Source organism: Pseudorca crassidens, chromosome 2 (genome assembly GCF_039906515.1).
Source record: "Pseudorca crassidens isolate mPseCra1 chromosome 2, mPseCra1.hap1, whole genome shotgun sequence".
Taxonomy (NCBI): Eukaryota; Metazoa; Chordata; class Mammalia; order Artiodactyla; family Delphinidae; genus Pseudorca; species Pseudorca crassidens.
In genome coordinates this window covers 150,453,772-150,475,057 of record NC_090297.1, presented here as the reverse complement: position 1 = coordinate 150,475,057, position 21,286 = coordinate 150,453,772, and the positions used below count along the sequence as shown (strand labels likewise).

The 21,286-nt window shown below is 50.6% G+C and overlaps 1 protein-coding gene across 3 annotated transcripts in view; it reads left to right on the top strand.

The window, feature by feature from the left end:
* Nucleotides 1–21,199, top strand: part of MFSD4A (major facilitator superfamily domain containing 4A) — a 28,831-nt gene extending 7,632 nt beyond the window's left edge. Inside the window, exons 2-10 of one of the 3 annotated variants that reach the window (XM_067729234.1) lie at nt 774–972; nt 1,637–1,888; nt 4,914–5,076; nt 5,521–5,636; nt 6,706–6,879; nt 9,840–9,987; nt 13,378–13,448; nt 14,759–14,879; nt 16,010–21,199. In XM_067729234.1, the coding sequence (XP_067585335.1) occupies nt 774–972; nt 1,637–1,888; nt 4,914–5,076; nt 5,521–5,636; nt 6,706–6,879; nt 9,840–9,987; nt 13,378–13,448; nt 14,759–14,879; nt 16,010–16,065 (1,300 nt within the window). In that variant the 3' untranslated portion in view covers nt 16,066–21,199. The remainder of the gene's footprint in view (nt 1–773; nt 973–1,636; nt 1,889–4,913; nt 5,077–5,520; nt 5,637–6,705; nt 6,880–9,839; nt 9,988–13,377; nt 13,449–14,758; nt 14,880–16,009) is intronic. The other 2 variants (XR_010941313.1, XM_067729235.1) reach the window with 2 other exon arrangements.
* The last annotated feature ends 87 nt before the right edge of the window (nt 21,200–21,286 follow it).

Below are 21,286 nucleotides of genomic sequence, written 5' to 3'. Positions count from 1 at the left end.
CTGGGCGGAGTGGACCCGAGAGACCGGACAGAGCCTTAGGCCTCCACCCATGTGTTCACTCATCCATTCACTCCCTCAGCCTGCTGCTGTGGGCTCCTCTGGGGAAGGTCACCACTCAGACACCTCTCAGTGGGGCCTCCCTTCTGGACACTTGCCAGGCACAGAGTCCAACAGCTCTGCCCATAGAGGGGTCACCAGTTTCCCCAAATACCTCGGCTGTGGGCTTCGGTTCGGGCAGCTCAGGCCTGGTGCCTGCAGAGGGCCTTGGCGTGTTCCGTTCCTGTGTGGGGAGGGCAGTGCAGCCCGGCTCAGCAGCTCTCCCCGGCCCCCCTCCAGGCTCACGCATGTGGCACGGCTCCCTGGAGGCGCTCAAAGCCATTCCCCTCACACCTTCCGTGAGAGAGATGGATATAGCTTTGCATATAATTGTTTATAAGCAAACAATCTAAAGTTTAAGTAAATGATACAAATTCACTTCTGAGTCCAAAATTAGCAGTTACGCTTTGTGAAGTGTCCATTAACACAGTTCTCACAGGCACCCCGTGTGGTAGGGATTGTTATCTGGGCAGACTCAAGACATCTTGCCCACGACCCGACCCGTAGCTAACAAGTGACAGAGCTTCTGCCACAGCTCCCTTTGCCCTTGGACCAGAGGCGGGGGGAAGCGTCTCGGCTTCCCCGGGGGCCACCCAGTGAGTGGAGGATGGGGTGGGGGGGTCTTCCTTCGAAGGGCTCCGGCCCCCCTCCACTGACCACACCCTCCGCTACTGCAGCCTGGCCCAGTCGTTATGGGCCCTCTTCACCTCTTCTCTGGCCATCTCCCTGGTGTTCGCCGCCATCCCCTTCTGCCGAGACGTGAAGGTGCTGGCCTCAGTCATGGCGCTGGCGGGCCTGGCCATGGGCTGCATCGACACCGTGGCCAACATGCAGCTGGTGAGGATCTACCAGAAGGACTCGGCGGTCTTCCTCCAGGTGAGCCCCCAGCAGGCGTGGGGCTGGGGGCGGGCAGGGCACAGGGGAGCTCCCTCAGCCCTCTCCCTCGGGCCAGGCATCTCCTCCCCGAGACCAGGACGGTGACCCAGAGAGAGTAGCAGGGTTGAGTTCAGTGTGACCGCTTCCAGCTGGACCATACTGGGCCGTTATCTCTGGACTGAGGTCTCTTCATCTCTAAAATGGAGTGATGATCCTGGCCTGCAGGTGGTCAGAGGAATCTAAGTGCTAATGAGAAAAGGTTCTTTGTAAGTTGGAAAGGGCGTGATGGAAGGACTTGGTGTTTTCTCTCATCTCCTCCTCTCCCTGTGTTTCTTCTTCCTTCCTTCTCCCAGTTACCCAGGATTCCAGTCCAGCCCTTCCCTTTATTAAGCCCCCTTCCCTTTGGGGTGTTAACTGGTGGATGCTAACTTGGGAACAGCCCCCAGCTGGTGGTTAAGCTTTGGGAAAGAAGAGAGAGGGAGGGCTTGGCCACTGTCACCAAGTTATCCCAGGCAGGAAGGTGGTGACAGGAGCTTCACTCCTCACCTCTCTTGCCTCCCACCCTACTGCTCCCAGACAGGGGCTCCCCAGATGGGACACAAGGTGGGGGGCAGGCAAAGCCTGAGCCATGCCTCCACCCACCCCGATTCTCTTCCCTTCCCAGGTTCTCCATTTCTTTGTGGGCTTTGGTGCACTGCTGAGCCCCCTTATCGCTGACCCCTTTCTGTCTGAGGCCAACTGCTTGCCTACCAATAGAACAGCCAACGCCACCTCCGGCAGCCACCTGCTCCATGCCTCCAGGGTCCTGGCCCACCACCATACTGGGGCCCAGCCTTGGTCCAACCAGACGCTGACCCCACAGGACGGGGCAGGGGCCCGCGTGTCCTACGCCTTCTGGATCATGGCCCTGATCAATGTGAGTGCCACTGGGGCAGGGCTGGGTGGGGACTAGTGGACAGTCACCCATACCAGTCCATACCAGCTCCCAGTACAGATTCTTCTGTTTCTGAGAAACGTACTAGGGCTGAGATATGCCTTCAGGAAGGCAAGAAGAGGGGAGGACTGACCCCCGGGGATTCATCTGAACACAGGGGGTTGCAGGAGATCACCTCTAAGGTCCTTCAGTTGTGACATCCTGGGATTGCGATTCTCAAGGGAGATGAAACAGTGAGCAGGTTTAGTGCAGTGAGACCAGGGTCAACTTCCAAGTCATCAGAGGTTCCCTGGGGAACCAGCTCTTTTCCTCCAAGGCCAGATGATGTAGACCCTGGGACAGAGCACTGCCGGACATACCAGGCTCTTCTCCAGGGTCCTCAGTCACTGGTGGGATTCTCCTGTGCCTGCTGTGAGGTGGGCCCCCGTGGAGGCTGGAGGATAGACAAGATGACCTCCAAGGGACCCTGCCTGCCAAGGCTGCCCTGGTGGGAGCAGAACAGGGAGACCACGTCACTGTGTCTGGGTCAGATACCAAGGCCCTCTGCACCCCAGCTCTCATCCTCCCCTGCTAAGTCAGGACTGACTCTGGTCTCTGGCTGGAAACCTCCTCTGGTGCCCTGCGGCCCAAGTTAGCCCAGGCTGGGGCCAGAGGGAGAGGTGGGACACGCTGCCCGCCAGCTCCTCCCCGCTTGGGAAGAATGGTCGTGAACACCAGGGGTGCGCACTGGGGTGAGGCGTATTGCAGGTGGCCATCCACCTGGCTACGGGATGGAGGTGTCACATGGCTTGTCACCCCAACTTGGAGTCTGTCTTTGCTCTAGGCAGACTTGTTACCTAGCCCTCCTGAGGCAGGAAGGCTGGGCCTCAGGGTGATGCTCTACACGTAGCATCGAAAGAGGCCGTTGAGGGCACCCAGTCCCACTTCAACAGCAGGGCAGGGGTGTCACACCATCACTGGCTCGAGGGCCTGATGAGGGGCTAGTAAGAGGCTTGGCCAGGCTGGAACCCTGACCCCCAGCACAAGCCCCGAACAGCTGCCCTATAGTCACTGCTCATTTTCCCTTCTCTTTTGTAACTTTCCCTGTACGAGATTCTTCACTGGGGGCTCTGAAAGACATACCCCTCTCCCTCTGCTCCTTTTCCTTTCTGCCCATGCCCATCATTGTTTTGGAAACAATGCGGCTTTGGGCCTGTGCCCTCCACAGGGGACCTACGAAGGCAAAGAGCACTGTCCGTACAATGTCAAGGCTGAGACTCTGGGACCAGGAAGCCGGAAGGTCCAGGCAGCTTAAGCGTGAGGTCTGCCTTCTCTTGCCCCATGGGGTGCAGAGTGGAGGCACTTTGTTTGCTGCAGGATTTCCGGACTTTTTCCATTGGTTTGTGTCTGAAGATAAACAGCCCACCCCAGAAGAGAATGGGCTGTGCATGCACGTGGGCAAACACATTCACACAGGCCAGCCCACCTGGCATTCTCTGACTTTTAAGGTAGAGCCCACCTTCCCCGAATGGGCTTCTTATAAAGATCCGGTGTGTTCCTGCCAGCAACGTCAGCCCATCCTCTGTGAAGTCCTTCCTGCCACCCACCTCCCTGGAGAGCCCAACCTGCGTGAGCACACCTCTTTTACAGCTGTTTCCCCTTGGCCTTCCCCCAGGCATTCTGCTACCACAGGCCTCTTCGTGTGGGTTTCCTGTTTCTCCCATCAGACTGGAGGGAGGGCTTCACCTCCCTCATCAGACCCAGGACTCCTGAGGGCAGGGGTTGTCCTGTCCATTCAGACCAGATTTATGGCTCTAATGCTGCTGGGGTGTGTCTGACTTATTTATAAGTGGAGGGAGGCTCCCAAGGTGCCCACAGGGAGGTGTCAGCACAGGGGTGGCATTCAGGTGACTTGGGAAAATGTCTATGCGAGCCAGCCTTCCTCCGGGCGATGGGGAGGCTTCCCCAGGGCAGCACTAGGCAGGGGCTGGCAGCCCCCTGATGTCCGTCTACCAGGCCAGCTTCGCCTGCGAGCCCAGAGGAGCCCATTAGCCCCTGGGACACTTCCGCAGTTCCCTGGGCTTCCTCTCTTTCTGAAGCAAAAGGAGCTGGGATGAAGTTGCAGCAGGAAGGGCAGAGGTTAGACTTGATGAAGAGCTCCCTGGCAGCGAGGTGGTTAGACACAGGCAAGGCACCTGAGGGAGGTGGTGAAGGCTTCTCCGGGCAACCTCAGGAACAGGAGACATTTCCCATTACTCTGGGGAGTTCATAAAACTGAAGCGGCTTAACATAAATATCAGTGAACATGACACTGGGCTCTGCACGTGTGTTGCTCACAGCATGCATTTTTCAATCCAAGGAGTCCCTGTCTCTGTTTTCCCTGAGGAGAGCCTCTGTACCTTCCTAAGGTATAACATCACCCAGAACAGCCCCTGACATGGAGATGGCACTGGTCAGAATCAGGTTGCCCGGGCGCCAGTCTAGCGCTGCCTCAAGTCAGCTGTGTGACCGTCTCTTCCAGTTGTAACAGTTTTGACTAAGTAATAACTTTAAGCCTCAGTTGCCCCACCTGGAAAATGGGGTTAATGATTTTCCCCCAGCACGTTTTACAGAACTGTGATGAACAAAAGCCAAACTTCTTTGTAAAGCATCACACGCTCTACCAGCATGAATGAGTGTGAGGGGCCCTGCTCCAGCCCTGCTCAGGACAAGGGTGTTAGAAAGGAGTTTAGCACCTCCTGTGCCAGCAGAGGCCCGGTGTGAGTCCAAGCTTTGCATGTGACAAGTACCTGTCTTTTCAGGGAAATGACTGTGGTTAAAGTCGGGCAGCAATTACACCAAGCCTGCCCAGGTGTAACTGCACCTGGCTGCATTTCCCAGGTGGGCACCCTGGGAAAAGAGCTGTCTTCTCCCAGGACTGTGCAGACATTCGCCACACAGCCACGTGGAGGTGTATGCAGCAGGCCAGGCACGGGAAATGGGGACCCTCACGGGAACAGGGCTCTCCTGACCCTCTGCCCACCCCCAGCTCCCGGTGCCCATGGCTGTGCTGTATCTGCTGTCCAAAGAGCGGCTGCTGACCTGCTGCCCTCAGAGGAGGCCCCTACTCCTGTCTGCAGATGAGCTCACCCTGGAGACGCAGCCTCCTGAGAAGGAAGACACTTCCTCGCTGCCCCCTAAGTTTCACCCAGGTGGGGGCTCTAATGAACTCTCAGGCTCATGGCCCCATACCGAGGCTTCCCTGGTAAGCCCTCCCACCCAGAGGGAGAATATAGATCAAGGTGAGAATGGTTGGGGAAGAACCCTTGGCACTGCTGGTCTCGGGAGGCAGGAGATGGAACAAACTGGCCAAGAGGATGAGGAAGGCAGACTTCCGGCTCCAGCCTGCATTCTACCTAACCCCTCCTGTGTGACCCTGGGCGAGTTACCTGACCTCTCTGAGCCTTGCTTCCAACAGCACTGTGAGATGGACAGGGGCTGTTCCTAATAGACAGTTGGAAGCTGGAGAAGGTGGGAGGCAGTAAGTGGTCTCCCCTCTGCCAGGGCTCTCCTGACCGCCGGCCACCGTCTCTGGGTGCACAGAGGAAGGGAGCAGGAGCTGAGACCTGTCCCTGCTCTTCTCGTATGTCATCCAGGGCACGAGGACCTGTTCCGCTGCTGCCAGAGGAAGAACTTCAAAGGAGTCCCTTCTTCTTTCTTCGCCATCCACATCACAGCCGCCCTGGTCCTGTTCATGACCGACGGCTTGACGGTGAGCCTGCCCTCAGACGGTGTCCCTTATTGGGCACCCCCTTGCGCCCCCTGAGCCTCAAGTCTGGGGATGGTAAGAGAAAGGAGGAACGTCAGGGTTTCCTAGAGACCTCACCTGTACTACAGTGGGCCCCAAAATTTAAACCAAGCACAAGTCCCAGGGGAGAGTCTCTCCAGAATTGAATACAGCCCCTTGGAACTGTGGTCTCCTGTCTCATTCAGTTGTTTTTATTTTCATGAACTCTGTGGATAGGGGCCTCTGGTTTGTTACTGAGTGTAGGCTCCCCACATTTTTTAAAGGGGCAGTGCCCTCTTCCCCCAGGTAGAGGTCATGCCATATAAACTCTAGGGCACTCTGCTTCCTGGAATACATTCGAAGCCTGGGCTTCTCAAGCCATGTGGTAAACAAACTACAGGTGGGATCTGGGCCCAGCTATTCGGTCCACTCGTGACCTCTGTTACTCTGTTCAGTGCCTTTCTCCAGGAATCTCTAAGGATTAGGACAGGTTTGAATGGCTGATTGATTAACTGGTTGCCATATGAGGGACTCTCCAAAGAAAAGGCCCTAAAAACCTAGATGACCTGGTGGAAAGTACTCGTGACGGTACTGGTTGACTTCCAACTCTCAGTGTGACCTTGGGCAATTCACTTCCCTCTGCCCTCTCATCTGTAAAATGAGATGCCTAGACACACCTTTTTTTCAGCTGTAGCACCCTTCCTTCAACAAAAAACCTTCTGTGGAATCCTCATAAATAAGGCATGTAGTGGAACTCTGCTCTGGTTGAAGGGGGAGCAGAGCCTGCATGACCAGACCCTTCGGGACTCCCGTGGGGACCCAGAGACACCTTCCTGGATCCCCTAGCTCCTGCAGGCACCGTCCGTAAGCTGTGGTGCCCAGGTTCCACTCTCAGCTCAGACCTGTGTGTGCCGCGTGGTCTCGGCTCCAAGCCCACCCCTAAGCCTCTGGCAGCAGGACCAGTCCCTGCCGGCCCACACCACACCTGCCCCAGCTAGGCCTCCTCTGCGGGGGTATGCTGCAGGTGTGCTCAGCAGGACCTGTCTCCCCACAGGGGGCATACTCCGCCTTTGTGTACAGCTATGCAGTAGAGAAACCGCTGTCTGTGGGACACAAGGTGGCCGGTTACCTCCCCAGCCTCTTCTGGGGCTTCATCACTCTGGGTCGGCTCATCTCCATTCCCATCTCCTCAAGAGTGAAGCCAGCTACCATGGTTTTCGTCAATGTGGTAAGTGGCCTCCTTTCACTTTTTGGAGACCCAGAAGAACCATTCACTCCTGGCCCTAGCACTGCCCCAGGACATTTGTTCGGAACTGGACTCTGACAGCAGGGGAGAAATGTAGAAGTAGAGGGAGGAGAGGAGAGGAGAGAGATGCTGGTGGGGAAGGGATGGAAATCGAAGGGGTGGAGCCTATTCGTGCGATCTTGGAAAAGTCCTTTGCTCGCTGTGGGCCTCTGATTTTGCACCCATGGAAGAAAGGGGCTGTAGGAGACGATCAGTGCTGTGTCTGGAGCAGATCCCAGCTGACAGCCTGCAAGGAGTAGAGAGAAGCAGGTGCCGGCCTTGATCCTCCCTTGTTCACCTTGGTGCCCAGCTGGTCAGAGCCCTATGGCCAGTGGAGGGCAGGGATCCCTTGGCCTTCAGAATCACCATCTCTGGGCTGGGGCCTGGGAATTTACATCTTGCAGCTCTCCCAGATGATTCTTTTTTTTTTTTTTTTTTTTTTTGGTGGTACGTGGGCCTCTCACTGCTGTGGCCTCTCCCGTTGCGGAGCACAGGCTCCGGACGTGCAGGCTCAGCGGCCATGGCTCACGGGCCCAGCCGCTCCGCGGCATGTGGGATCTTCCCGGATCGGGTCACGAACCCGTGTCCCCTGCATCGGCAGGCAGACTCTCAACCACTGCGCCACCAGGGAAGCCCTCCCAGATGATTCTTAAGTAGCCAGACTGGCATATAGGATGGCCTTCAAGGAACTGGTCTTCTCCGGAGGCAGGAGGTCTGGGCCTGAGAAGTGGGTTAAGACTTTTACCCTCATGTGTGTCCATGCCACCATCTATGACAAAGAGGTCCAGATCACAGATTCCTGTAAGCTTGCCTAGCCCAACCTCCGACCAGGGATTGAATCACCTCTGTAATATCCCTTCCAAAGGGTCCACAGTCTGTCTAAACACCCCCGAGTGACTGGAAACTCGCCACCTTTCCAGGAAGTCCAATCCACTGTCGGAAAGTACTTCCTTGAATTGAGTTTCTAGTGGAGAGAAGGTTGGGAACTATGTAGAGGCCACAGAGGTCAAAGATCATGAGCCCCAAGAAAGGCCCTTGGATTTGGCCTTGTGCTCGTTGATGACTTTCAAGAAAGAAATTTCTGTTCAGTGTAGATGGGAGGTGGGGGGAGGGGGTAGAAGCCAAACTCAGGAGGTTGAGGGTGGGAATCCCCTGGCAGTGCAGTGGTTCTACTGCAGGGGGCACGGGTTTGATCCCTGGTGGGTTCGATCCCTGGTGGCCTGGGAACTAGGATCCCGCAAGCCGCACAGGGGAAGCCAAAAAAAAAAAAAAAAAGAGGTTGAGGGTAAGAAGGAAGTGGAGGTGTGAGAATTGCAAATACGTCTGTGAAGGGAGTCTTGCTTGACAGGAGTCAGGTGGTATGAGCGTGTTTGTAGGCAGAGGAGAAAGGCAGGAAGCCTGTAAGGCGGAGGCCTGTGAGGTTAGCACGTCAGAGAGTAAGTGAATGAAGAAGGCCAGGGGAGAGGGGACGGGGTCGAAGGACAGAGGCGAAGGAAGGGCTAAGCTTAGTAAGAAGAGGGCCCCTGTTCTGTGGAGCTGGGGTGATGGTGACGTGATGCGGGCAGAAAGACTCCTGAGGTCCGTGAGGTGGAGAAGAGTGAGGGTACAGGGGCTGCTGGTGGCCAGACTCTCTAGCACACGAGGCCAGCTGCTTAGAGAGAAGACAGTGGGCATGACTCTGGGTTGGTGAGAAAAGGAAGTCTGAAGCCTCCACATGAGTTAGGCACTGATGATAAACTCACCCGGGGTGCTGGTTTCTAAAAAGGAAAATCAGATTTCTGGGTCCAGCTCAGACTTGGTGAATCAGAATGTCCAGGGGAGGGGGCTAGCAATCTCTATATTCAACAAACACTCTAGGGGGTTCGTGTCATCAAGCAAGTTTGGGAAAACATTATCCTAGAGCAAGTGATTCCCACATACATGAGACCCACTGGAGGTGCTTTTGGAATATACAGATTCCTGGGCCCCTACCCCAGAGATTCTGATTCGGGGAGCAGGGGGAAGTGTGGAGGGGAACCTGGGTGCCTGAATTGTTTTAAAGCTTTTCAGGTACTTTTCGTGGGCAGCCTGTTGGGACCACAGCTGAACAGCCCTGAGCAACCTCCCAGATGCTGCAGCTGCCATGTCTCGAATTCACTGCAACTTCTTCCCAGATTCCGCTCATTTTAAAATTAAGGGTCACTCTGCTCTTGATGTTCTCCTGGATCTCAACAACCACTTACTGGTTAATGAGTACACACGTGGGTGGGGGGGCCCTGCGGGGAACGGCTGGGGTGCTGAGTTCTATAGGATGAGGTCTCTGCCTTTAAGGAGCTTACAGTTGGCTAGGGAAGAAGATGGGCAGGGGAGAGGGAACGTGTGTGTCCCGGTGCAGAGGTGAGGATGAGGGTCTGGTAGGGAGGTGAGAAGCAGGCTGACAGCCAGTCTGCGCCACCGACTGAGGAGGGGGCCACGCCGAGTGGGAGCAGAGTTGGTTGGCAGAGTTGCTAATTCGCCCTTGGCATCCTCAGTCTTCTGTCATGCAGGCTAACATAAAAGAGTTAGGTGTTTTTAAAACTTCCCAAGTCTAGAGATTTTCCGGGCGACGCTTCAAACCTTTGTTTGTAAGGTCGGAGCGGAGTAGGAGCTAAGCGTTTCTAAGGCATGCGCGGTACGCTGTTTGCGAGATGTCTGGCTGGGCTCCCCTCCCCCCTTTCTCCTATTCTCAGGGTTTCCTTGGCCGACACCAACTGGGGAAGGTGCAGTTCCCACATATTCCACAGGGGAGCGCACGGGTCACACAGCGCTGCCCCTGCGGCTGGAGAGGAACTTTTCAAGTCTGCAGACGGACTGCTGGTTTTCCTTTCTCCATGACCAGCCAGCTTTTCCCTAATTTCTCATCGCCTTCGTCTCCGCCATGACAGGTCGGCGTGGTGGTGACGTTCCTGGTGCTTCTTGTTTTCTCCTACAATGTCGTCTTCCTGTTCGTGGGAACAGCCAGTCTGGGCCTGTTCCTCAGCAGCACCTTTCCCAGCATGCTGGCCTACACTGAGGACATCCTGCAGTACAAAGGTGAGCCGGCGCGCCCAAGAGCGAAGAGGCACTCCCTCGGGCCGGGCGCTGCTTCCTCCCCGCAAGCCCCTCTTCCTGGGGTCTTCCAGCTACAAGGTCCCTGCCCCACCTCCTCACAGAAGTGAAGGCTCCCCTCCTGACTCTGGGGGCAACAGGCTTGTTCTGGCCCACGTGCCCCCCCCCCCCATTCAACGTTATACCGGATCATGTGATTTCAGACCACAGAGAAACAGTAAGCATCTCTTTCCCATTTTCTTTTTCCCGGTAGCGGTGTCTACAGACCCACAGCTGGCATCTTGTGTAACACCCATGTGCTGGAAATAACAAGTTCAAAGAAAAGCAGAGTTGCACAGGAAAAATTATAGCATAGGAAAGGGGTTTTATAACTTAGCAGTAAAGGACCTCTGTGTTTTGTTGTTGTTGTGGGTTTTGTTCGAAACAGAGGAGTAGAACAATGACTCCACACCTGATTGAGGGTTGTGCCTGATGTCGGAAACCTCTGATTCCCTCAACTAGTCTCCTTCCCTTTCCGTAGCCTCCCAAGGGCGTATAGCAAAGATCTTTTTTTAAAATAAGTTAATTAAAAATAATTGTTTTGAACATTTAACGTTACCCTCAGAAGTAATCAGAGGTGCCCTAGAGTGTTGGAAAACCAGCACTAAAGATGAGTGATTTCTCTAGAGCAGAAGTGGGGGCCGTTGGTGTAGGGGGTTGCGGGGGGCACCAGGCAGGGTCAGAGCAATGAGAGCTACATCCCGCTCATCTGCTGAGTTGATCCTGAGACCTGGGTCCTTGAAATCAAAGGATAATCCCCAAACTTCAAACGAGTAAAGGAAGTAATGAAGTAATGTTGGTATCACCTGTCACATAGTATATCCCACAGAGGTTGAAGTGATTCACAAATGTTAGAGTTTAATAAGAAGAAGAATGTTATGTTGGTTGGTTCTGCTGCAAATGATCACTCAAATCCGTCCTCTTCTTTTCTCACCATCCCGGCCTTAGTTCAACCACTTAACCTGTTTGGATTAGTTAAGGGTGCCCAGCTTTTCGTAATTTCTAATCACTCCCATCCCTGCCTTGGCAGGTCTTGGCTTGTCTCCTGGCCTTCAGATTTGCCTCCATCAGTGGTTCTCACTGCTGGTTCCACATTAAAATCACCTGGAGGCTTTGTAACAAAGCCCAGTGCCTGGGCTTCATCTCCACGAAGTCTGATGTAACTGGTCCAGAGCTGCTGAGTGATGGTAACGTGTAGCCAGGGTGAGGAACACTTACTGGGCCGTCCTCTACACGGCTCCAGAGGGATTGCTTGGAAACACAGAGCTGCTCACAGCCTTCACATCTTCTGTGGAGCGCTTTTCCTTTCTCCAGCCTTCTCCCTCCCTGCTTCCCCTGAGAGCCCGCATTCTAGCCATGTTGAATTACTTGCTATTCCCTGATAGCACAAAACCCATTCTGTATCTCCACACTTTGGCACAAAGCGAACCCTCTGCCTGGAATGCCCTCTCTCTTCTGTCCCACCTTCTCATCTGCCTGTTCAAGTCCCTCCCCTTTCACCCCCTCTGGGAAGCTTCTCTGACCCCACTGGGAAGGTGTGCCCCGCTCCTTTGTACCTGCCTCTCCTGTTTGTCCCACCTCAAGGCTTTTCTACCTATGTTATCTGCGTCCTCTCCTTGACAACACGCTCCCTGAATGCACCAGCAAGGGACAAGGGCAAGAGCATGGGCTTTGAGGTCATCAGCAGATCTGAAGGTCAGTCCTGTCTCCACACCTTCTGGCTTTGTGACCTTGTGCAGGTCAATTTCCTTCCCCTTTCTGAGCCTCAGTTTTCTTATGTGCAAAATTGGGATGCAAACACCTTCCTGTGAGGATGGTTTTGTGCACTAGAGCAAATGTAAAGCTCTTGACTTAGCAGCGTAACTGGCTCACAGGTGCTCAGTATATACGTTAACTCTTATTATTCATCTGAGTACCCTCAGTGTTTAGCACAGTACCTGATGCACAGCAGGTACTGAAAGGTTTTTGAACGTATGAGTGGAATAGACAGTGGGTACTGCTGACCAGTGTTGAATCTAGAGATAGCTTCATGGAGGGGAGGGAACATGAACTGCCCCAGGGTTTGGAAAGTCAGAGGAAAAAGGAAAGGCATTCTGGGGAAGGATGGGGTGGGGGGCAGTGAACAGGGTGAGAGCAAAGGCACAGACAGGTATAAATGTAAGTGAGGAACTTGAAGGACAGAGGAGACAATGGCGATCTCTGATTCAAACAACACTAAATGTCTACCGTACGTTGGCCACTGTGCTAATATTAAGCAGTGGTATATGCCACTGAACTAAAATTCAAGGCACATCCTCTCTCATGGGCTTCCAGCCTGTAGAGGGAGGCTGCCTGGTAAACAGGTGGGAGGTGGGTGAGGCACGTGAGAGTAGAGTGCAGGGGGCTGAGGGAGCACAGAGGAGGAGCTAATCCAGGTTCAAGGATGGGGGCTGGGGGGAGAAGATTATGATGGAAAGCTCAACTTAAAAGATGAACAGGAGTTTTCCAGACAGAGGAAGAGGAGGAATGTTCAGGAGGGGGTGAAGGCATGTATGAGAAGCTGGCGGTGAGAGTGTGTGCAGGGTCGGGAAACGGAAGAGAGTTTCTCCTGACTGGAGGGTAGATTGTGAGCAGATACTGTGACAGTCTGAGCTCTCAATGGGGGCAGATTATAGAGGGCCCTGCAAACCACATTAAAGCATTTGGACCTGATCCTGATGGCAGCGCTGAAGGGTTTAAGCGGAGAACTGGCCAGCGCTCTGCTGAGCGCTCACGTGTGTCTTGCGTCAGAGTTATCCACACAGCAACCCTGCGAAAGAGGTGTTGTCATGCCCATTTTACCGAAGGAAACCAGGGCCTAGAGAATGGGAAGGACTTGCCTAAGGTCCCATGCTAGTAGGTGATGTAGCGGGCTTGGAACCCAAGTCTGACTCTGAAGCTCGGGCTCCGAAGGTCTGTGCCATGTTGCCGGATTGACCAGAGGTGTGGCTGGTCAGCACGATGCCAGGGCAGTGAGGACACTAGCCTGCCTGGCAGAGGAGGTCAGGAAATCTTTCTGGAAAGGTAATTGGCATTCCGATTGGGAAGGGCCCTGAATGCCAGGCTAAGCAACTTGGAGTTTACGCTGGAGACAATCGTGAGCAATTGAAGGTTTCAGAACAAGGAAGGGATATAATGACAAGCGGGACCTAAGCAAAGTTCAGAGCTAAAGTCTGAGAGATCTCAGGGATCCAAAGTAGTCCTCTTAGGCAGCTGTACCGCTTTCCAGAGGCTTCCCAGAAACAACCTGGATTATGCCAGCTGACTTCTGTCTCCTTAACTTGCTGTTACTAAGCCAGATCCTTCTCTTTTGGTTAGGCTGTGCGACCACAGTGCTGGTAACAGGGGCAGGCGTTGGTGAGATGGCCCTCCAGATGCTGGTTGGCTCGGTATGTGGGGAAACTCGGGGTGGGGGGAGTAATCAGGGAGCGCCCCTCCAGGCAGGTGAGAAGATGTGGCCAGCCCCCGTCTGAACCTAGGCTGTCCCTTCCCTGAGCCTCCCACACAGCAAGCGGGAGCCCCACTCTGTCTCTGTCACCTGTTTCCGTTTCCGAGCCACCCTTGGAAGCTGAGCCTCCAAATGTGGGACCTGGAGATGTAAAGGGATGCTAGGGATTGTCCAAAGCAAACACAGGCCACGTCTGGGAGCAGGGCCAGAGGGCCCCGTGGGAATGTTTAGCTCTCAGAGCCTGGGATGGGTTTGGGCTGCAGGCAGAGTTCCTTTCCATCCCTCTCAATCCACCACTCCCTGCCCCACCTCTCCTCGCCTCTGGCCACCCTACAAAGGGCCCAGCTTTCCTGCCTGACTCCTGCCCTGATCAAGGGCCCAACTCACCCAGTTCTCTTCAAACATACCCACGTTTCATTTGTTCATCAGGAAAAAAAAAATCCACCTACTTTTTATGGAAGACAGTAATGAAGATATTGTTATGCTTCCTTTTACAAAGGAGGATACTGAAACTCAGAGAGATTAAGCAACTTGCCTTCAGTCACACCTGTAATAACCAACAGAGATGACGTCCATACTTATGTCTTTCAGTCTCCAAAATCCCTCTAATCACTACTCAATTCTCCTTCCCTTTTGTCCTGCTGGACAGGAGGAAGAGCTACATCTTACACTACCCTCTGCATTGAAATGACGTGATGTCATTTGCTTCAGTGTAATCTAGTGCAGGGAAGAAGAGGTACAGAGGGGTACAGAGGAAACATACTAATTACTAAAGTTGGTGATGGGTCCATGGGAATTCCATATGCCACTTGAGTATATGTTTTAAATTTTCATAATAAAAGGATGTATATACACACACACACACACACATGTATCATAATAAAAGGATATGTAGATATATCTCTCTCCTCTGCAGAGTTCTGATCAGGGCTTGGGGGTATAGAAACAGCTAATATGATTGGAGTTTTAAGGAAGATACAGAGATTTTCAAAGGTTCCAGGACACAGAGCTGAAAGGGACTGCAGGGGTCACTGGGTCCAACCTCTGCCATACAGCAGGATTTCTGCCACCTCCAGAAACATAACCTTGAAACAAGGCCAAGATGTCCCTCCTACCAGTGTTTCTGTCTGTTAGCATGCTGGGCCAGAACTTGACTGAAAAACCTGCTGAGGCCCGAGAAGGCTGCTTCCTCCAATACATCTTTCTGTGAGGTTTTGATGGCCTGTTTCTCTGTGTTTTCCCCTTTGGCAGGTATTCCAGGCTCGGGGCAGCTATAGTTTCCTGGTCTGTGGCGTGATCTTTGGTGGCTTGGCTTTTACCTTCTATATCTTGCTCCTGTTTTTCCACAGGATGCACCCTGGACTCTCATCAGGTAAGGAAAGAATCTGTTTCTACACAAGAGGAGGAAAACAGAGCAGGGGGGCACGTGAGAGACGCTGTGGATCTTAGCACGCCACAAATGCTGTTCTGTTCCAAGTAAAATGCAAGGAAATGTTTATTTTTCTACAGCTTCCTTTTCCCCTCTTCCTGCTTTGCCCTGCGATTGTCTGTGCTGGGCTCTCAGGGCAAGAGGGAACGGGATAGGCTGACTCATGGCTTCTCCATCAGGAGAGGGGCATGGTCTGTGAACTGGCTTCCTGCATCCCACCAGACCAGGGGACCATGGGCCAAGAATCGCATTCCAGCCTGTGCTGAGCACGGAGAGGCAGAGCCTGCCTCCTTGGCTGGAACTCGGCCCAGCAGCCTAATTGGCCATTTCTTTGCAGTTTGGGACTTGACTCGAGTCCAAATCTCTTTTTTCAAAAAGAAGTCCTTCAGGCCAAGTGGCAAAGAAAAGCTCCTTCAGGGCAGAGACACCTCCTAAGAATAGTCTCGCTCCTGGAGACCCCAGGCAGGGGGAGTCCCAAAGCTGTTTTCATAACCCTGAGCCCTCACCTGCCTTTCCGCCCAGAGCTCTCAAAGTCCCAGCAACTGAACCAGCTGTCCACACAGCCAGTTCTTAAGGCAGAAACCTTCTCCTCTTCATAGAAAGTAAAATACCAATCACAAAAAGACTGCAGGGTCAGGCATCCATGGTCCTGTCTCGCAGTAGGTGATCATACACTCCCTTTAAACATCAGCGTGGGCCCCCCAGTCAGCACACACTACATCCTTGTGCCTGAGGTGGCAGGTACCAGAGTTGTTCAGTCCAGCACTCGGCACAGGGCCTTCAGTTAGGCCACCGTTCAAGAAAGCTCTGATGAATATCCAATGAGTAACACTTCATGAGTTCCCTGTTCACGGGAGACAAAAAAAACCCCACCATATTCCCCAAGCCCTAGACACTAGTCTCAGCAAACTGTCTCCACCGACTAGTCTGCCAGAACTAGTAGGTCTGACTTTCCACTCGGCCTCCTAATGTGAACCGTTGAATGGCAGAGAAACAAAGAGTAAGCTGTTGGGATGAATAAGGGCTAGTTAATCAGAACTGCTCAAACATGCTACCTGTTTTTTCTCTTGTAGTTCCTACCCAGGACAAAGCACTTGGAATGGAAAGCCTGGAGTGCTACCAGAGGTAAAACTGAGATGAAGGAGGCTGGCGAAGACTTCCGGCCTCTTGCGCACCAGCTCAGGTCAAAGGGCTGAAGAAAGCTGGGGTGGCAGCGGAGGCAACCTCTCGACGCCTTGGTTCCGATCTTCTCTAATACTCGGTTGGGTAGAAGAAATTAAATTGAGTTCTGGTACCTGGGTCCTCCCTGGGCAAATCATTAGATGTTTACCTGGCTATTCAAGTTACTCTCCTCTTCCCTGGCTCAGACTTTTGGTAAGAGCGGGCTAGGATACCCAGCTGGGAAGGAAGAAGACAGCTAGATGCTTCACTCCACTGGCCGCCTCCTTCATGGACCACACCCTGGGTTTGAAGATGACTCTTGGTTGAAGTTTGAAAAAATAAGTTGAAATTATAAAGAGCGATGATCATTGCTATATGTAGACAGACTTTAAATTAATCAAAACAAATCCCAAGTTATTCCCTGGCATGCTCAAAGGATTTATGTGCTTTTCCTTATTATAGTCCGAAGGCCCTCCAACTCCTGCTGCTGCTGTCAGTAGTTTGTCTGTCATCTAAAACATCGAAAGGAAAAGTTGAATCTTGCTACCTTTGGGGCACTTCAGTGGTATGCTGGGCTAGCTCATACCAGCTTATAAAAGCCAATTGTTAAGTATTCATTTTGAGAGCTGGTTGTTAAACCCAGCCATTATTTAAAATTAAATTAGAGAAACTTATTACCTTCGTTTTTAATGTAATTTAACTATACTCAAAACTCATCACTTCCTAACTTTTTTATACCTATGCTCTTGAAGTTATTTATTGTGCCTGCAGGGTAGAAATATTATATAAAGGTATGCTTCCGTGTATGTCTTTCCAACTCCACTTTCAGTGATAATATGTTAGCGGCTTGAGATCAGCCATGGTGGGAGTATTTACACCACAGAAATTGGCAAAAGCTAGAAATCATGGCTTTATTGTCCCCTTGGAGAGCCATCTGATAAACATTTACCAGCATACCACTGCTAATCATCAATGCTAATTGGTCCAGAAGTTGTCTGGGAGAATGGGATAGAGTTTCTGCTTTTACTGACATTGAATGGCTTATAAAAGGTATAGAAACAGCGTGAAGAATTTCTCAAAAATAGCTAATTTAAACTTTACGTCTTCTATAGGGAAAAAAACTCTTTATATCACGTCAGAATTTTCTTTAACATAAAGCTGGACGACTGACCAATTCGAGCTGTGCAGTATACTGAAAGCAGTGTCTGTCAGGGAGTATCAGCTCCTGTCCAGATCAAATCCTGTAGTAATACAGAGACAGGATGCAAACTCAGCCAACTTGGAGCAGTTAAGAGTGCTGAGACTTCTGTAAGTAGTGAAATGGCTGTTACAGTGGCTGTTTGTGTGTTAGTTTACCAGCACTTTCTCTGTGTAAATACAAATGTACATGTATAAATATAAAATAAGTGGATCGTGGTTCTCAATAACCTGTCCAAGTGGAGCAGTTCACATGCCCCACACCAAAGGCTTATCCTGGAACCATCGGCATTGTCATGTTAGCCAGCTCCATCTGCCATCAACATGGTGTCACAGTGAGAATCTGGCTATAGAGAGAGACCTGGTTCAAGCCCTGGCCTCACCTTGTAGCTATGTGGCCCTGGGCAGATCACTGAGACTCTTCCAGCCTTGCTTTTTTTTGTATCTTTAAAGTGATATTTCTAAAAGAACCTTAACCCTACCTCAAAGGAATTCTGAAAGAATTAAGTGCATTTGTGTAAAGCAATTATCATATGCCTGACATAGAAATTTGCTTAATAACTGTTAGCAATTTTTATCTTTAAAACCTCCTCGTTAGCAGCTTAGAAACTGTTCATATGTTTGGTACATATTTATTGTAAATCAAACAGATCCAAATTCTTTTGAAAGCTGGTGGTCTAGGGGTATAGTTTTAACTATGCCTGTAAATACTTAAAAGTATTAGACGGCAGCCAGAGTTACTTGTGCAATCTAACCAGAGTGAGTGACTGACCCGGGGAAAAAGAAAGCAGCTATATTTTTCTTGTGGTTTTTTCAAGAAAACGTCCTTTTTATACAGATTTAGAAAGAAGAATCAATAGCTGTATCTAAGGTGATCATGATTAATCTGTGAATATAGAAAACAAGATTGAAACAAATCTAAGAGTACCTTTCCTAAAATAAAATATTTTAAATTTAATAAGCATGTTGTCCATTATGAAGGACAGTCGATCCTTTTATAAAAGCTCAGAAACAAATGACCAAATGTTCCCCCAAGACAGGTCTCTCTCATACTGTAGGTTCCCATGGCTGATACTGTAGAAGAAACAAGACTCTGAGGGAGGACTGAGAACCACTGTTCCCTCTTACATATGATCAGAATAAGGGGAAGCAGGTAGGTTTTATACCACACTTCAATATCAGTTACAGAGAAAGTAGGCTTTTTTCCTGATCTTCTTTGAAGGGTGTTGACATCTCAGAGTGCTGTGGAATCACCCTGTTCCCAGATTTCCTTCTGCCACTTGGATGTGGGAATCTAACCCATCAGTATACCAGAATCTGGAAGTATACCAGATTCACAGTGACATAAAAAGTCTTTTAGAGAATTCATGTATTCATTTAAAAAAGATTTATTGATCACCTGCTAGGTTTAAAGCACTGATCCAGGTGCAGATACAGCAGACAATGGGACAGAAGTCCCTGCCTCACAAAGACAGTAAACAAGTAACATGCCACAGGGTGAGTGATAATTGAGTGCATAAAGAAAGATAAAGCAGGGAAGGTGGATGGGAAGAGGGAATGTCAAGAGATGCTCCGATGGCCTTTCTAAAGAGGTGTCATTTATGCAGAAACCGAAATGAGAGGCAGGAGCAGCCATCCAAAGACCTGAGGTATTTCCTGTCAGGCTGGGGACACAGCAAGTGCAAGGGCCTTAGACGGAATATGCTTATAGTGTCTGAGGAACAGCAAGCAGGCCAGTGTGGCTGAGTGCGGTGAGGAAGCGGGAAGAGTAGCAAATAAGTTGGGGTGGTAGCTGGGGGCTCAGATCATATAAGCCATGGTAGGAATGTAGTTTTTTGTTTTTTTGTTTTTTTTTTTTAGTTAGGTGAGGTTATTGGGAGAGTTGTGGGCAGCAAGGGACATGATCTGATTTACATGTTTACAAGTAATACTCTGGTTGTCGTGTGAAGAAGAGAGAGGCTGTGGAACAAGGATGAAACTGGGGACACCAGAAAGGGTATAATTGCAGTAAACTATGTAAGAGATGGTGGTAGCTTGGACAATGTTGGTAGCATCAGTAGTCAGAGTGATTGGGTTAAAGTATATTTTGAAAGTCAAACTGACAATTTGCTGATAAATCAGGTGTGGGGCATGAGAGAAAGATGGGAATCAAGGATAACCCCAAAGGCGTTTGACTTGTGTTATGGGCATGTGATAAGGCCATTTAAGGAAGACCTTAAATGGTCTTCCTTAAGGAAGACAACGGGAGCGCTCAAGAGTTGTTTCAGGACATGTTCATTTTATGATGCTATCTTGGATGTCAAGAAGGCTGATAGATATAAAATCTAGAGGTTAAAAGAAAAGTCAAGCCTGAAGATACAAACTTCGTGGTCACCTACATATAAAGAATGTTTAAAGCCACGGGACTGAATGAGGTCATCTAGGGAGTAAATGTAGAGAGAGATCGAAGATTGAGCCTTGGGATTCTGCAACACCGAGAGGTTTGAAAAAAAGAACAGGATCCAGCAGAGTAAATGAGAGAAGCAACCAGAGAAGCAGGAGGAAGTTCAGGAGAGAATGTGGTTTCCTGGAAGGCATGCGAAGAATATCTTAAGAAGGAGGAAGTAATCAGTGCTGCTATAAGGTCCCATGTGGACTGAACATCGGCCACTGGATTTGGCAATACGGAAGGCGACCTTGACTAGAGAGGGGTTTCTATCAAATGATGTGTATTCAAAACATACGAGAATCATAAAATCAACTCTGTTCCAGCAACCTCCTTGCCACCAATGCTTGCCACCTAACTTGCACAGCTATTAGAAATTATTGTCCCTGTTTCATTTTTCATTATATAATGCCCTCTTATTGGAAAATTATTCCAAATGAAGTCAACTTCATGGACTCCCTTCAGTTACAGGGTGTATTCCAGTAAGTGCAGTGCTTTGTAGTGACAATCAATGTGAAATCTTACAACTGTTAATGATTATCTCCTACCTAATAATGCCAGTTACCCAATATTAGGATATTCGTTTTATCATTAGATGCATCTGTGAAACACAAAGTATTGATAATTGCAAAATAGACATTATGCCTCTCAAAAGAGGACGTGTCACCAGTCAGAAAGGTTAGAAAATGGTGGATTAAACAGGTTGGTTTTTCTTTTTTGCGGTACGCGGGCCTCTCACTGTTGTGGCCTCTCCCGTTGCGGAGCACAGGCTCCGGACGCGCAGGCTCAGCGGCCATGGCTCACGGGCCCAGCCGCTCCGCGGCATGTGGGATCTTCCCGGACCGGGGCACAAACCCATCGACAGGCGGACTCTCAACCACTGCGCCACCAGGGAAGCCCTAAACAGGTTTTTTTTTACTAAAAGATTTCTTAGAGCTTTTAATATTCTGATACGCACTTCAACTCTCCAAGCGGTGAAGACCCCATTTCCCAAACTTATTCGCCCTCGTGGGACTACCGTTCTAGGCAATGCATTTTGGGAACATTGGTTTAGGGGAATCCAGCAGTCCTCACAAGTGGTTACCACCCACTGTGCTGAGCGAACACTGCCCCATCATCTGAAGGGACATCTCACCAGGGCTAGTGAACTGTCGTCCCCTGCGGAACCGCTTGTTCCTCTTATTTTCATCTAGAGATATGAAACAGAGCTCTGATGTGATTCTGCCACCTATTAACCCCACTTTCCCCCATGTATATTTTATCAGACCAGTTCTAAAAAGGCCTAACTTCATTTGCTGAACAAACTGAAGTCTCTAGTTTCTAATCTCAAAAACTACGTGAAGAAACAGTGCCTAGAGCGGAAATAAGCAAGAGCTGCTTCTTACAAAGGACTGAAACAAAAGAACCTGATTAAAATTTAAATACTTTTAAAAAATGTAAATAAATTTTAAAAGTAAAATAAAAAGATTTCACAAGGAAAGGAATCTTTCTAGCCAGTCAGTACTCTTTTAATTCCTTTTTGTATCAACAGTCATTTTACAGTTTCCCCTTTTCACTACCTATCTCA